The sequence below is a fragment of the Odocoileus virginianus genome, chromosome 33, assembly GCF_023699985.2.
Source record: "Odocoileus virginianus isolate 20LAN1187 ecotype Illinois chromosome 33, Ovbor_1.2, whole genome shotgun sequence".
NCBI lineage: Eukaryota > Metazoa > Chordata > Mammalia > Artiodactyla > Cervidae > Odocoileus > Odocoileus virginianus.
Window position 1 is genome coordinate 37,751,536 of NC_069706.1, and position 17,356 is coordinate 37,768,891.

At 48.8% G+C, this 17,356-nt stretch overlaps 1 protein-coding gene across 2 annotated transcripts in view; it reads right to left on the reverse strand.

Moving 5' to 3' along the window:
- FOXK1 (forkhead box K1) overlaps positions 1-17,356 on the reverse strand; it is a 211,597-nt gene that overhangs the window by 101,167 nt on the left and 93,074 nt on the right. For both annotated transcript variants that reach the window (XM_070460496.1, XM_070460497.1), the window contains exon 2: positions 10,092-10,202. In XM_070460496.1, the coding sequence (XP_070316597.1) occupies positions 10,092-10,144 (53 nt within the window). In that variant the 5' untranslated portion in view covers positions 10,145-10,202. The remainder of the gene's footprint in view (positions 1-10,091; positions 10,203-17,356) is intronic.

A 17,356-nucleotide genomic window follows, 5' to 3' on the forward strand; every position in this document is an offset into this window, starting at 1 on the left:
TGTGAATTCGGACGGATAGATGGAGTCATGGAACTTCGCCCAGAATGCAGATCTAGAACATGCCGCCACTTCCGCAAGCCCGGCCTCCATGCCCTCCTCCCCACCCACGGTCCCCCTGGGGAATGCTCTGCTCGTGGTCTGAACTGACTTCTTGACGACCAAGTTCAGGGGACACTTTGGAGACAGTTTAGATGTTTAGTCGGTGGCAAGCGGTGTGGAAGGAGGGCGATGGAGGCACAGGCGTGGGTGGGGGCCCAGGGGGAACGGTGGCGTGCAGACCCGAGGGGTCTCAGTCATCTCGGGGCAGGGGGGCAGGTTGTTTCCTCAGGGGGAGGGGCCTGGGGCATTGGATGAGGGTCTTGAGGGGCGCAGTGAGAACCAGGGAGGGTCAGGAGGAAGAGGAGGGCGGTTGGAACCTGTCTGCCGGCTCCCTTTTCTGCTTTTGAGATGCAGGCATCACGGAGACGGGGCAGACCGGGGAGGTCAGAGGTCAGAGGCCCTGCAGGGGCGGGTGCCCCGGAGGCCGGGGGCCAGGACTGAGAGCATCACGGGCTGGGTTAGCTGTGCCCACCCGACCCCTGGCCGCCAGGGCCCTTGCAAGCGCAGCAGGAACAGGACTCGGCTCTTCAGATGCGCCGGACCACAGCCCTTGTTGGCCGTGCAAGTACTCCTTGAGTAAACAGTCCCGCCAACAGCTCCCTCTGCACCTGTCCCGTGGCCCCCGGGGGCGCCCAGCTCTGACAAGGACACACCCAGGGTTTTCTGTCCCCAGATTCGAGGGTCATCCTGCACTCCGGGACGGCTCGGGTGATGAGGCTGAGTGGGGACGCCAGCCTCGTGCCTTCACGTTCTGATGAATCGAGACTCCTGCCCATCGTTATTTTCTGAACTGTCAGGGGGCTCCCACATCTGGAAGATCTGTTTTTCCTCCACAGTGTTGGGAGGGGAAAAAAAAAATCACCCTGGCATCTGGTGTTGGCTCGCAGACTGCCAGGAGAATAAACCATGAGACACAGAGTGAATGATGGTCTGAGGATGGAGCCTGGGAACTCAGACGACCAAGCGTTCCGGGATGATCTGTGGAGTCTTGGGCGGGGGACCTGGTGTGAGATGAGGGTTGCTGTTGTGACGACAAAGCTTGAGAGCGGCTGGCTTCCTGGGGGAGCCAGGCAGCTTAGGAGTGGAAATACTGAGTGGGACCAGAGTCCGAATTCGATGCCGCCCCGCAGAGGACACAGCGCTCGGGAGAACGTGGGAGGCGCTGACCCGTCGGGGCAGATGGAGAAGGGCGAAACTGGAGGACATGGTGGAGCGTCAGGACCTCGGGACTGATTTCGCCTGCGGGCCCGTCTCAGTGGCGAGGATGGCGCAGAGTGACGTAGTCCCGGAGGAAACGGCTGCATCTTCCGGGGGCCCCACCCTGGCCGGCTGCTCTGGAGGAGCGCTTTTGTATGCAAACTCACGCAGACGGTCACGGATGAGGAGGAACGGCTTCGTCCATTTAAACGGAAAGCTCCGGGCTTTACATCTTGTTGTGCTGGCGGCTCTGGACCAGGACCCCGCCTCCCCAGGGGTTGCCACACGCACCCGTGGGGGCACGTGAATGAAGGTGTTGAGGAAAAGGGCGTTTCTCCGGAGAAGCCGCGCCGGGCCAAGGGCGGTGTGCATCCTCGGTGGGGGTCGCGGGACGTGCTGGAGCTCGGCTTCGAGTCCTGCGGGTCCCGTCTGCGCAGGCGGCTCCAGGGCCGCTGGAGTGGCTGCCTTCCCGCCCGACCACCCGCCCCCTCCCCCGGCTGGCTTCCCGCCGCCTCGCGCGCTTGGCCACAGAAGGCCGGCCTTGCCCAGCGCCCAGCCTGGGCCTTGCGTCTCCACGTACAGGCCCTGCCCTGGCGGCCTCAGCTGCACTCAGATTGGACGTCCGTCCGGCCGGGGACCTGACCAGTGCTGCTCCCGCGAGCACCCCCACCGGGACCTGTGCCCCCCTGCCCGCGGCCTTCAGCTCGTCCCCCACCTGGCCTCTGTCCTGGGTCACCGCCACCCCTGGGCACCGTCCCTTTCCAGGCAGGTCTCTGTGATGCGGTCAGGAGGGCCTCCCGTCCCGCTCCGCAGAGACAGTTCCCCAGGCGTCCGGGCGGCTCAGGAACCCCAGGTCGAGGGAAAGCTGCCCACCTCGAGCCTCGCTCGAACCAGGGCAGATCCAAACCAACCAACAAGCGCCAAACCAACAAGCCCAGTGGAGTCTCTCCCTGCAAATCAGACTTGGCGACAACTTAACTTTCCCAGCCTGCAGACGTCTGCCAGGATACAGCGGTTTTAACTACTTCTCACAGTCCAATGGCTTAAGCTAGGAACCGCTTTCTATTCAGTTTAAAGCAGATTATTTTGTTTATCTATAATTCAAAATATTAAACACATTCAGTAGCTGTCACAGATTCAAGAATCCTGTACTATTTGTCCAAGATAAGAAATACAGTATCACACAGGAGGATGGTCAACTTCACCTTCTAATTACAAACAACTTGTGCTCAATGCAAGAAAAAAAAATCAAAACCAAACAAAAAACAACCCACAGAAAACACACAGATTAAATATCTGGCTTTATGCTTTCTGCTACCTACAGATAACCACTACTATTAATAATATGTTGATACTGACATTGTGGTTTTAAAAATATGTACACACCCACACATACACTCATCAGTTATATGTACTTACAGGTTGTCCATGATTTATAGATAATTATAAAATTATATATTCGTGTGTAACTACAAAATGTGCACCTTGACAAAACCAGTGGCATACTCATGAGCATACTTGGGTGTCTCTTTTTTTCTCTCTGTGATATATTATGAGCCTTTCTGTATAATAAATTTTCTTCCTCAACATCAATTTTTTTCTTTCTTAGGAAATCTATTATGTGACGTATCCAATTTTTTTTTTAAGGCAGATTTTCTCGTGCATCCTTTCTATCCCTGGGTGTGTTCCTAACGTCTATCTCATCTAACACTCACAGCAGCTGGTAAGGAAGTCTCATCATCATTTTGCAGGAGAGCCAGGCCAGCGGCTACTGGCCATGGGTGGCTCATGAGAAATGGTGAGCGTGTCTGAGCAGCCTCGGGGGAAACTGGGACAAGCCGACAGGGACCGGAGCTGGTGTGGGGGCCCCCGTGGCCGTGGTGAGGATTCTGGACTGCGTCTCAAGAACAACGGAAGCCGTGGACCGTTGTAAGCTGGGGAGCTGGAACGATGGAGTGGGGAAGGCATGTGCGAGCCGGCCAGGAGGCTGCTGCGGTGGGTCAGCAGGGAGAGAAACAGAAGAGCCCGGGCCGGGACGGGGCCCCCTACTCGCCAACAAAGACACCAAAGCACAGAGCGTTTACATTATCTCTGACGCCCAGAACTGTTTGTAAAGGCTGTGGTTCATATCTCTAACGTTTGGGGACATTCTGACTTCTGCTTGGATGTTGCGTGGCTGGATTTGACATTTCCCAGGGTGAAAGTTCATGAGACATGAAAAGTTAAATGCAGAAGATTGAATAATAGTCACATATTTCCTCTTGGGCTGTTAATAATAAATGAACGATTTAAAAAATTAAAGTCCTTGCCGAGGTCACACCCTGCGGAAGTGGCTGAGCCAGGCCGTGGACCCTGGGCCCTGCCCCCGGGGGCTTCTCTGCAGCTTGTCCTCTTGACCGTGACATTTGCTAAATTAATCACACAGTCTGTCGCCACCGCCAGAAGCCTGCACGCGCTCCAATTAGCGAGCGAAGATTTAAAGGTGCCCAGCTCATCCAGCTGGCGTGGAGGTGACGCTGAAATGCAGGTGGATCATGTTTCCGAATGACTGACTAAGGCCTCCTTTTTTTCTTTTTTCTCACTGGGGTGAAGCCCACATAACAGAGTGGACTTTTCTGACGTGTGCTATCCTGTGGCATTTGGAACATCCACAGCATTGTACAGCCCCCCCTCCCATTTCAAACCGTCACTAGCGTTTTCTCATGCCTGATGTCTCTTCGACCTTGCCTGGAGTGCCTCAAGGAAAGACTGCAGAGCAGGAATGCAGAGAGACAGAAAGAGCCACAGCTGTGGTGTGGAGGTTCCTATCCCCGCAAAATTGTGTTGAAACCCTAACCCCCAAGGTGATGGTATTGGGAGGTGAGGCCTTTGCGGGGAGGGGTCAAGGGTGGAGTCCTCACGGATGAGATTAGTGTTCTTTCTTTTTTAAAATTATTTATTCATTTGGCTGCACTGGGTCTTCATTACATCATGGGGGGGGGTTTCCGTTGTGGGGCACAGACTCTTGAGTTATGGTGTGCAGGCTTATTTGCTCTGAGGTCAGTGGGATCTTAGCTTTCTGACCAAGGATTGAACCCATGCCCCTACACTGTAAGGCAGATTCTTGACTACTGGACCACCAGGGAAGCCCCCTGGGATTAGTGTTCGTCTAAAAGGGACCCCACAGAGCTCCCCCTCACCCTGGCCCCTTCCACTATGTGGGGACTCAGCAAGGAGGCCCCAGCTATGAACCAGGAAGTGGTCCTCACCATGATGCAACCCATCTGGCCTTGACCTTCGACTTCCAGCCTCTAGAACTGGGAGAAATAAATGCCACCCATGCTGAGGGATCTTGTTATCACAGCCTGAAGAGACTAAGATAAGTCATCTCATGGCTTTAGGTTTCAAAATCCTGGGCCTCAAAGTTCTCTTCTCAAAGTTCTATCATATGCAGATAGAGATGAGGGGAACAGGATGTAAAGTATTAAAAAAAAAAAAGAGAGAAAAGGCATTCCACCTGTAAGACCAGAAAGGCTTCCTTGGTTCCCTGGCTGCGGAGAGTCAGGGTGGGGGGTGGGGGTGAGGGACCTAGGTGGGGGGCCCAGGGGAGAGGACATGGGAGGGGCCTCACGGAGCAGAACGTGGCCAGCACGGCCAGCTTCTGGAGGCAGAATCTCCACCACTGGGTTTTATCACTTTTCCTTCAATCTCTGACTCATCAGAACCCTTGCCACTGGCGTCAGTCCACGATGCGGAATTGTACTTGATCTCGGGGCTGGGCCAAGAGGGCCGGCCTGAATGGGGTGAGCCAGGACTCCTGACTGGTGGCCTGCGGGGTCAGCGGAGCTGGGAGGGGTCAGCCTAGACCAGCAAAGGCTGTGACAAGCCTGTGGCTGAGGCCAACCATCTGAGGCCAACGCCTTGCAAGAAGATAAAGCTGGTGACCCAGGAGGACTAGTGCAGGGGGACGCAGTGGAGTGGCTCACACACAACCCCCCCCACACATACACCCCCCACACCCACACACACCCCCACACCTCCACACACACACACACACACACACACACCCACCCACCCACACACACACCCACACACGCCGCCCTCACCCGCTCTGACCGGCCCCTACCCCCCACACCCACACACACACCCACACACGCCGCCCTCACCCGCTCTGACCGGCCCCTGCCCCACTCCTCCCGCCGCCGCCGCAGTCTGGCGTCTGTGGCGCCCCCACCTCTGCCGCGCTCAGTGAGGACTGTGAAGGGCAGCCTCCTATAAAGAGTCCAGACGCCCGCCGGCCACCCCATCGGATGAGCTCCTGCACGCCAGGGCCCCTGCCTGCTCACTGTGGGCAGCACCATCTTGGCTTTCCCACCGATTTGAGCGCCTTACTGCTTTTCACCCTCGTATTTCACGATCACACTCTCGTAAATCCTGGACGGCTAACCCTAGTGCTAAGAAGAGCGTGGAGATGAGAGAAAACACTGGTTGTGTGGAAAGGGGCGAGCTTTTCCACAGGTGGGCTCGACGGGGAATGAAAAGAAAATGAAAGAACACGTAAAAAGGCTGGACTGAAACCCTGAGGGCTGTCTCCACGGGGCCTCCCCCTTCAGTTCTGCAGTCACGCTCACAATTATGGTTTATCATAGCAAGAGGACATCGATGAAAATCGGCAAAGGTAAAAGAACCGGGGGACAGAGTCCAGGTGAGACCGTGAGAAGGCGTCCCTCTGTCTTTTCCCAGTGGAATGGAACGGACGATTCTTAGTTCTCCCGATAATGATGTGTGATGACATATGTGCATATGACATGGTGTCAGCCAGGGCAGCCCGGCCAGGCCTTGCCTTCCAGGTGTGTTGCTGGGGGTCAGTCGCATAAGGATGGACTGTCTGTGTGGCTGACCTTAGCTTTCAGTCTTCAGCCCCTCTAGAGGTCAAGCAGATACAGTATGGCCCAAGACCCCTTTCGTGAGCCACACTGCCGGCATTAACAATCGGGTGTGGCCCACGGCCCCCAAGGAACTCCTGTCAGGCTGGAAACACCTTGACCTTCAAGGTTATCTCCCTGGAGCTGGTCGAGATCAGCCCTTTCCTTGGAAAGTGCAGGTGTGGACAACTCGGTCCTGCTGGGTTGTCATTCAAGATCCAGCACACGGAAAAACTGGACAGCGACATGTAAAAGACTGAAACCAGAACATTCTCTAACACCACACACAAAAATACACGCAAAAGGGGTCGATGACCTGAATGGAAGACTGGATACTATAAAACTCTTCTTAGAGGAAAACACAGGCAGAACACTCTTTGACATAAATCGCAGCAGTATCTTTTTTGGATTCACCTCCTAGAGGAATAAAAATAAAAACAAAAAACAAATGGGACCTAATTAAACTTAAAAGCTTTTGCACAGGAATGGAAACCATAAACAAAATGAAACATGAGCCACGGAACGGGCAAAAATATTTGCAAACTTTACAACCCACAGGGGATTGATCTCTAAAATATACAAACGGCTCATGCAGCTCTATGTCAAAAAAAACAAACAACCCAATCAGAAAATGGGCATAAGATCTAAATAGACATTTATCCAAAGAAGACACAGAGATAGCCAAAATGCACATGAAAAGACGGTCACAACATCGCCAATTATTAGAGAAATGCCAACTAAGGCTATAGTGAGGTATCACCTGACACTGGTCAGAATGGCCACTGTCTAAAAGTCTACAAACAGTAAATGCTGGAAAGGGTGTGGAGAAAAGGGAATCCTCCAACACTGAGGGTGGGAATGCAAACTGGTCCAGCCACTATGGAGAACACTCTGGGAGTCTCTTAAAAACTAAAAATAGAGCTACCATACGACCCAGCAATCATTCCTGGGCATATATTTGGACAAAACTATAATTCAAAAAGATACATGCACTCTAGTATTCATAGCAGCACTATTCACAATAGCCCAAACGTGGAAGAAAGCGAAATGTCCATCGACAGAAGACTGGATAAAGAAGATGTTTTATATACATATATGTACACACACACACACACACACACACACACACACACAAATACACACACAATGGAAACTTACTCAGCCGTAAAAAATAATGAAATAATGCCATTTACAGCAACATGGATGGGCCTAGAAGTTAGCATACTAAGTGAAGTAAGTCAGACAAAGAAAGACATTTATCATATGATATCACTAATGTGTGGAATCTAATTTTAAAAAATGATAAAGTGAACTTAAACACAGAATCACAGATTTCAAAAAGAAACTTATTATTACCAAAGGGGAAGTGTTGGGGGGAAGAATAAATTTTGGAAGTTGGGATTAAAATACGCACACTACTATATATAAAATAAGTAACCAACAGGGGCCTACTGGATAGTACGGGGAACTCTAATCAATATTCCGTAATGACTGATATGTGGCGTGGATATATGTATAACCGAATCACTGCCATACACTGGAAACTAACACAACACTGTCAGTCAACTATATTCCAGTACAATTACCGAAAAAGCCAAGTCCTTGATTTCCATTTTGGATTTAAGATGTCCTTTTGAAAGAAGGCATGGGGAGTTTTAGTTCAACAGAGGGGAAACTATTTTTGCTCAGCGTCTTTTTTTTTTTAAACTTCTCCCCAGTTGTGGAGAAGACTTTTCAATAGAAGTGTAACTAATCATCGCTTCCTCTCTATTCCTCTGACTCTGCACAGATATCAGGGGATGATTTCATGGCGAGGCCTCAGCTCACTGCAGAGGCGGCTGCTCCCTTCTGGAGCTGCTAGAGGTTCGGTGAGCGTGGGGCGAGGTGACCACCCTCAGCAGACGTGGTGACTGTCCCCGAAAAGGCAGTGGGAGGAGGTTTTACCTCCCCCTTCACGTTTTCATCTTGGCTGGGAGAACTGGATATATTCACACAGAATGGAGAAAGTAAATATTTCTTTATCAACACCCAGGGATGCAGACAAGCTTGCTCTCTCTCAAAAACAGATCTGATGGATAGCTTATTTCTGTGATGGAAATACTCTCATCACCGTCAATTTCAAGTTACTGATGGTTTGGCAACCAGCTCACAAAATTTCTGAATATGTAGCAATTGGTTCTAGAGCAAGAGAGGATACATTTATAGCATACCACAGCATCTCTGTCTCCACATTTACAGCCATCTGCCTGTCTGTCTGTCTGTTTTGTTCAGTCACTCAGTTTTGACCCATGGAACAGCCCAGCAGGCTACTCTGCCCGTGGGATTTCCCAGGCAAGAATACTGGAATCTATCTGTCTGTATTTACCATCCATCTTTATCTATCATTAATTCATCTATATCTATCTTTATTCTATCTACCTATTTAGCCATTACCTGTCTGCATCTACCAATCTATCTTCATCATCCGTGGATCTGTCTAGAAAGATAGAAATGTCTCAGAAACCCCAGGCACCCCAGCTCCCAGCTGTTTGAGTCTTTCCAACTCAGACACGTGAAGAGAACCCTTGGGATGACCCCAGCTCCAGCTGGAAACATTAAATTACTGTGCAGTCAGTGTGACAAGTGTCACCAAAGGTACATTCACGAAATGCCACCAGGAGCTCAGAGGAGGCAGTCAAGAGGGGCTTTCTGGAGTCGGGGGCACATCACTGGAGAGGAGAGGGCCCACCTGGTCACGTTCTCGTGGCACTTCTCTGCCTGAGTACTTGATGTGTGGGATTTGCCAGTGAACAGGGATGGAGTTAATCTCATGTCATAAAGAGATCACGCCTTGCTGCTCTGAAGGACTTTTTGAAATATCGAGAAACATAAAGAAAAATGTAACCAGTACGATGCCCTATTTGTCAGAATACAGAATTTAAACCATTAATATGTTGTCATTTTTATTTCAAATCACTATTTTTTAATATTTAAAGGAGCTAGAATAATATAATAAAGATGAAGTACCCTTTACATCCATCCCCAGCTTCAAGCTCCTCTCTCTCTCCCCAGGAGCAATATTATCATAAATTTCAGATGTATTTGTCTACTCTATTTAAAATGATTTTTCATCATGTTTCAATGAATATATATCTCTGTACCATATCACCGGGTAGCATTTTATGCATTTAAAACTTGTACAGAAGTTCTATGTTATACATCACATAACATCCTAAAGCCTGATTTTCTATTCCACACTGTTTTCCAAGATACAGCCATCTTGATACATGCATTAGGTATTAATTTTAAGAATGCTGCAGTGCATTCTTCCGCTCAATGACTGTTCATGGTTTACTTGTACATTTTCCTACTGATGGACATTTAGGTTGCTTCCACTTTCTGGCTCTTCCCAACAATGTTGCAAGAAGCTCTGTTTACACATCTCCGGGTAGAAAATCATACACATTTTTGGATTGCAGTCTACAAGCATCCCGCCAAATAATACCGCCCTGCTCTCCATAGTGGTTGAACCAATTTCCACTCCCACCACCATTAATGCACCTTCATGTCAAACCCTCGGTATTGTCTGGCTTAGTGCTCTGCTGATGAGATGTGTGAAGCGGCATCTCATTGCTGGAACGGGTGTGGGTTACTCAGAAGAGCCGATCACATGCATCTCTTCCCAACTCTGGGTTCGGTGACGTCATGACGTCATTAGCTTGAGATGAGCCAGGACGGGAGTATTTACACCATGGATAGTGTCGAACGCGACAGATCAGGATTGTCCCGGCTCCCCCTGGAGAGCAGGAGTTAGACAGACACGTCACTGCTTACAGCAGCCCTAAGGCCCACCTGGCTCCTCCAGCTTCATCTCACAGACCCCCCAGGTCACCAGGTGGACGCAATTCTTACCGTTTGTGGCTGTGAGTCTTACACGGGACGGTCAAGGAAACTGCTGCTACCATGGAATTAACACCGTCTTAGCTGTTCCAGGATGAAGTGGGTACCAGGTGAGAGGTTTTCCTGGAAGAAAAAAAAAATGTGCATGTCAGTGGTTTCTTGATTGAGAGGGTGTGCAAATACATATTTAATTACATGAATACATTCTATTTGTATGATTTTTTTTGGGGGCAAAATGTCTATTCAACTCTTTCATTCATTTTCCATTGGGTTATAGAAGGTCCTTATATAGTCTGGATACAAGTTACCAGATGTATGATTTGCAAATATCTCCTCTTATTCTGTGGCTTATCTTCTTGCTTTCTTAATGGTGTCTTTCAAAGAGCAAAAGTTTTTAATTTTGATGAAGCCTAACTTACCACCTTTTAAAAAAAGGATTGTGATTTTGCTGTTACATCTAACAAATTTCCGCCCACTCCAAAGTCAGACAAACACTGAAGAGTGTTTTTCTTTGGCCGTTTCAAGGATCTAGCTCTTACATTTAGGTCTCTGATCCTTTCTGGGTTAAAGTTTACATACAGTGTGAGGCAAGGATTAACACTTTTTCCCTGTATGGATGTTCAATTGCTCCAGCACCAGTTATTGAAAAGGCAATCTTTCCCTTTGGCACCTTTGCAGTGAATCAACAGACTATGCATATGCGAACCTATTTCTGAATTCGTTTTTTCTTTCTATCTATATGTCTATCTTTCCAATGGGCTTTTAAATATTCCTGGAGTTCAGTTCCATTGCTCAGTCATGTCTGACTCTTTGCGACCCCATGGACTGTAGCACGCCAGGCCTCCCTGTCCATCACCAACTCCTGGAACTTCCTCAAACTCACGTCCATCGAGTCGGTGATGCCATTCAACAATCTCATCCTCTGTCGTCCGCTTCTCCTCCTGCCTTCAATCTTTCCTAGCATCGAGGTCTTTTCCAATGAGTCAGTTCTTTGCATCAGGTGGCCAAAGTGGAGATATCACTTTAAAGAAAATTTATTTCTGTGGTTGCTCACTACAGAGCCTCCTTTCCTTGGGAATCTGGTCCAAGCCCTTCTAAGGGTCGGGTCAGGTGAGGTGCACAACAGTGTCCAGGGATGCTTTCTGAAAGTCTCTGTTATTCTCCCTGCCCCCACCCCAGTTTCCCAGACCCCGTGTATACACAGGGACTTCTCTTTAAGAATGCGTCCCTGCCCCACTGGACACAGTTTACTAGGAATCTTAGGCCTGGGCCCGGCCAGGAACCCACTCATCATCTCTCCATGGAGCCCTCCTGAGCCCCTGATGGCCCCAAGGGATGCCCCCAAATTGCAGGGACACCAGCCTAGGACCCTCTGCTCTGCTTATAATGGAGGAAGGAGATTCACTACCAAGTCACAAAGTGTGTGTGTTTACGGCCATCATAATCCCATTAAACTTATTTTCTGTTGTTTTGGCGGTACCACCTGGCATGCGGGATCTTAGTTCACCAACCAGGGATCAAACCTGTGCCCCCTGCGGTGGAAGCGTAGAGTTCCCACCAGTGGACCTCCAGTTCAGTTCAGTTGCTCAGTCGTGTCCGACTCTTTGTGACCCCATGAATCGCAGCACGCCAGGCCTCCCTGTCCATCACCAACTCCTGGAGTTTGCTCAAACTCATGCCAATCGAGTCAGTGATGCCATCCAACCATCTCATCCTCTGTCGTCCCCTTCTCCTCCTGCCCCCCAATCCCTCCCAGCATCAGGGTCTTTTCAAATGAGTCAACTCTTTGCATGAGGTGGCCAAAGTACTGGAGTTTCAGCTTCAGCATCAGTCCTTCCAATGAACACCCAGGACTGATCTCCTTTAGGATGGACTAGTTGGATTTCCTTGCAGTCCAAGGGACTCTCAAGAGTCTTCTCCAACACCACAGTTCAAAAGCATCAATTTTTCAGCGCTCAGCTTTCTTCACATTCCAACTCTCACATCCATACATGACCGCTGGAAAAACCAGAGCCTTGACCAGACGGACCTTTGTTGGCAAAGTAATGTCTCTGCTTTTTAATATGCTATCTAGGTTGGTCATAACTTTCCTTCTGAGGAGTAAGCGTCTTTTAATTTCATGGCTGCAGTCACCATCTGCAGTGATTTCGGAGCCCCCAAAAATAAAGTCTGACACTGTTTCCACTGTTTCCCCATCTATTTGCCATGAAGTGATGGGACCAGATGCCATGATCTTAGTTTTCTGAATGTTGAGCTTTAAGCCAACTTTTTCACTCTCCTCTTTCACTTTCATCAAGAGGCTCTTTAGTTCCTCTTCACTTTCTGCCATAAGGGTGGTGTCATCTGCATATCTGAGGTTATTGATATTTCTCCTCGCAATCTTGATTCCAGCTTGTGCTTCTTCCAGCCCAGCGTTTCTCATGATGTACTCTGCACATAAGTGAAATAAGCAGGGTGACAATATGCAGCCTTGATGTACTCCTTTTCCTATTTGGAACCAGTCAGAGAAGTCCCTATAATCCCATTTTAATGATATTCTATCTCCAAATAGTTGGGTCTTCACTCTCAGCCCCAAGTGGCTGACAGAATGCTCAGTTACCCTCGTACCTGCAGGCACCCTGCCCCACACAGCCCACGTCCACTGGGGAGACATGTGCAGACGAGCAAACGCGAGGCCAAGACATTACATGAGCGGACGGCTGTAGAGATACAGGCACGAGGAAGAGGGCGCCCAGAGAGAGAGCAGCAGCCCTCGGAGCAGGCGGCGGGTGGCGGGACGGGGGAGGACCCAGGCTGCTGACGCTTGAGCTGTCCGTTGTTCAGTTGCTGAGCTGTGTCTGACTCGGTGCTACCCCATGGACTGCAGCACGCCAGGCTTCCCTGTCCTTCCCCACCTCCCGGAGTTTGCTCAAACTCGTCCATTGAGTCGATGATGCCATCCATGCATCTCACGGCATTCGAGTGGGTTCGGTCAAAAGGCGGGATAAAGCAGGGACAACCCCAGGGAGGGAAAGGAGAATTGGCAAACCTCCGCAGGTGTAGACCAGCAGAGTATCACCAGTGGGTTAGGAATTCGGGCCAAGCTGCAAGCCCAAAGTGGGAGCAGAGGGAGGCTGAGGCTAGAGGGCTCGCATCCACTCCGTGACTTAAAAACTTTAACAATTGTGGTAAAACACATCTTAACCTATTCCAAGCGTAAGGGTCAGTGGAGTTAAGCGCATTCATGGTATTGTGCAGCCGGCACCAGCCTTCGTCTCTAGAAGACTCTATCCTGTAACAGAATCACACGGATTTGTCTTCTCTGACTGACAGCTCACTTAGCAGAGTGTCCTCAAGGTCCGTCCACATTGCAGCAAGTGTCAGCGCTACTGAGCTGGATTTGTTTTGCCCACTCACAGCAGGTCAAACTGCTTAGACACCCAGGTCCACAGCATAGAGAGGAGTTACTAGCAAAGCAGCCAAGTGAGGAGATGGAAGACAAATGTCAAGCCTCCCTTCCCCACGGCAAGGGGCTGGGGGGTTACGGGATGCGGAATAAAGCAGAAGGGCGGTGAGAGGCGTGGGGAGAGATGGTGGCGATCGGTGTGGTCCCGGTCCTTGGCCCGTCGGTGCTGTTTTCCTTGCAAATCTGGCCAGATGCGTTCTCTGATGCTGCTGAGTCCTGACCCCGCCCCTGCCGAGCCCCTCCTGCCCTGTATGAACACTCCATCCACCTCCTGCAACCTCGGACCAGGACGGCCTGTCAGACAGACACAGGATAAAAGGATGCAGATGAAAAGTCGGGGGGAACGAACTTAATCCTGAGCCTTTCCGCTGAGATCTAGGTCCTGCTGCCTCCTTTCTGTGTCTCCTCTTTCTCTGAGTGTGCCCGTGTGAGCGTTGACCTCCCTTTCATCGGGTCAGAGGGCGGCGGGTGTTCTCGGCGAGCTCGTGGGCCGTTACAGGGATCAGATGAGATTAGGGATGAGCAAGCACTCGAGTCTGAAGTGCTCTACCAATGTAGAGGATTATTATTAATCTCCCATTGATCTCTTAATACAGGGGAAAAAAAAACAACCTTCTCCCGTGGGGTTTCCATGGCAAAGAGATGACTGTGCCTCTCATGTTTCCAGCCCCACCTCCCCTTCTCTGCTGGATCCAAAGTTCTGGCCTGGAAACTTAACCACCCTGTGATTTATCTCTGATTAGACCTCGCCATAAATCAGAGGTTTCATGTCTGTTTGGAATCAGGGGCATACATTAGTTTCACTTGGCTCATCGTAGGTTTAAAAAACTTTTTTCAAAGATTTTTTTTTGATGGGGATCATTTTTAAAAAGTCTTTACTGAGTTTATTAGAATACTGCTTCTGTTTCATTTTTTTTTTTTTTTTTATTTTGGCCCAGAGGCAACCAGGGATCGAATCTGCACGCCACTGAATCTGTCTTCACCACTGGAGTGCTAGGGAAGTCTCAAAAAATTATTTTTATTTTGTTGGCAATGTACAGAAATCAGGGAAAATAAGAATGTAGGTTTCTGATTTTGGGGAATAGTCAGAAGACTTGGCTGACTTTTCTGATGGCTCGGTATTAAGTATCTGCCTGCTAACATAGGAGACCTGGGTTTGATATCTGGGTCAGGAAGATCCCCTGGAGAAAGAAATGGGAACCCACTCCAGTATTCTTGCCTGGAGAATCCCATGGATAGAGGAGCCTGGCAGGCTGGAGTCCGTGGGGTCACAGAGTCCGACATGACTGAGCAACTGACACTTTCACTTTTTTTTGCCACCTGCAAAAGTGCTCCCGCAGGAGCTCTGGGATCCAGGTATGAGGTTGTAAAAACTCAGCGCAGTCCTAGATGGAGGAGAGGATTTTGAGAGGGAAGGCTCGTAGCTGGCAATGGATCTGCTGACCACGGTCCCAGCTACAGAGCCAGAAACAGCTCTGTACCCCCGAGGACTTGGCCTCAGCCCCGTATGGCGTGGCCCTGGCATTGGCACCATATGCCAAGGGAGCTGGAGCCAGGCCCGCCCGTGGCTCAGGTGTCAGGCGTACAGACCGCGGTCCTGGCTGTGGACCCTGAAGTGGCCCGTGAACTGGCTCCCGCCCCTCTTGGCTGTGGTCTGGGAACCCCTGGAGGTAAGTCCTCCAAAGTCAGTCAGAGTGTAGATTCTGAAAGAGCCCTTTAACTAGGTTCCATAAACAAGGAAAAAAAAAACAAACCAACCCTAAAATTCATGTGGAACCATGAAAGATCCCTAACAGCTGAAACAATCTTGAGAAAAAACAAAGCTTGAGGCATCACACTTGGTTGTTTTTGGGCTACACCTTGAGACTTTCAGGATCTTAGTTCCCTGAGCAGGGGCTGGACCCAGGACTTCAGCAGCAAAAGTGCAGCGTCCTAACTACCAGACTGCCACGAAATTCCGAGCATCGTACTTTACTGATTTAAAACTTTACAATAAATCTGTAGTAGTCACACAGTATGGTACTGTCATAAAAACTGGGCTCCCCAGCTAGCACAGTGGTAAAGAAACCACCTGTCAATACAGGAGACTCAAGAGACATGGGTTGAGTCCTCAGGTCGGGAAGATCCTCTGGATTAGGAAATGGTAACTCGCTGCAGTACTCTTGCCTGAAAAATCTCACGGACAGAGGAGCCTGGCGGGCTGGGGTCCAAAGGGTCGCGAAGGGCTGGATAGGACTGAGCGACGAAGCATGCACGCCAATGCAGGAGACACGGGTTCTACCCCTGGTCTGGGAAGAACCCACACGCCGCGGGGCGACGAAGTCCGGGCACCACAACTTCTGAGCCTGCGCTTGCAACTATGGAAGCCCGAGCGCCCAGAGCCGGTGCCCCGCAACAAAGGGAGCTGCTGCAGGGAGACGCTTGCGCTCCGCAACCAGAGAGGAGCCCCTACCCTCTGCAGCTAGAGAGGGGCCTCCACCCTCTGCGACTAGAGAGGAGAGCACGCAGCAAAGACGAGCCAGCGCAGTCAGATAAACAAATGAGTAAAAATTACATAAAACGTATACAACGCTGTATGTCAATTATATGCCAATAACTTTGGAAAATATTTTTAAAATCTTGAAATTAGTAGGGGCCATCTATACCCAGGGTGATGAGGAAAGCATGATTCTGGACAAAATTTAAAACAAATCTTTAACATTTTTTTGCTGTTTTAGTAGCTTTCCTTGGCCTCCCAGTAAAAATTTGGCTAGCCCACGAGTTTTGGGTTCATTCTTACAGGACACGCATTCCCAGGTCAGTTTAGAAGCAAAAACAATCTCAAATCAACATGTCTGACTTGAGATATTATCAAAACTCCAAGCCTGTCTGAGCATTAGATCTCCCTTCTGGTTTGGACCCGCGCTGGGCTGGAAGCCTGCGTTTAATAGTTATAAAACGATGCCGATTTTCTGTTTCTTCTTGTCTTAGTTTTGGTGAGTCGTGGTGTTTTTCTATGTATTTGTAAACGTCGCCTAAATTCTCAAGTGTATAACGTTGCTCCCATTAGCAAATTTGCTCTTATTTTTACTGTCTAGATATCTGTAGAAACGTTATCTTATTCATCCTTAATGTTTATTCATTCTCTTTTTCTTGCCAGAGAACCACTGATCTTACTCTACTGATTTTATCTTTTCAAAGATAGGACTTTTGGCTTTTTCATACTCCCTGTTGTATATTTTTTAAAAATTAATTTCTGCTGTTTAATATTTCCTTCTTGTCTCATTTTAGTTTATTTTGCAGCTTACTTTTTAAAATTCTTGAGATGATGGATAATTTTTGGTCTCACTGAGTTTTGGTCTTCCTTTTTAATTTTGGACTAACTTGAGCAGGTTTTAAAGTTATGTTATGAATTAACTTATTATTAAAATTATGTTATGAATTAACTTAAAGTAAAATTTCCATCTTACTCCACATATATCTTAAAATGCATAGTAATTACCTGTTTTCTTAAGGTTGATTAGAAGCCATCTTTTTGTTATCTCTTTAATTGCAAACTTCTGTCATTTGTCTCAGGTCATTTGTCTTAAATACATGTAGCCGGCTACTATCTGATATGTTCTAAACAGTTTTTTCTCTTTAATAGGAGAACTTAACAGGTTTTTACTTGCTGCTAGTACCAATATGTTTTAATATTAATACATTCTCCCCATCCTATTTTATTTCCTGTCTTTTGAAGACTGACCATATCATGTTTTATTATTTTTCCTCCAGTGGTTTGAAATTAAGAAGTTATACATATAATTCTATTTTTCCAATAACTGTTCTTAAATTTAAAACATGTCCAGAGTTA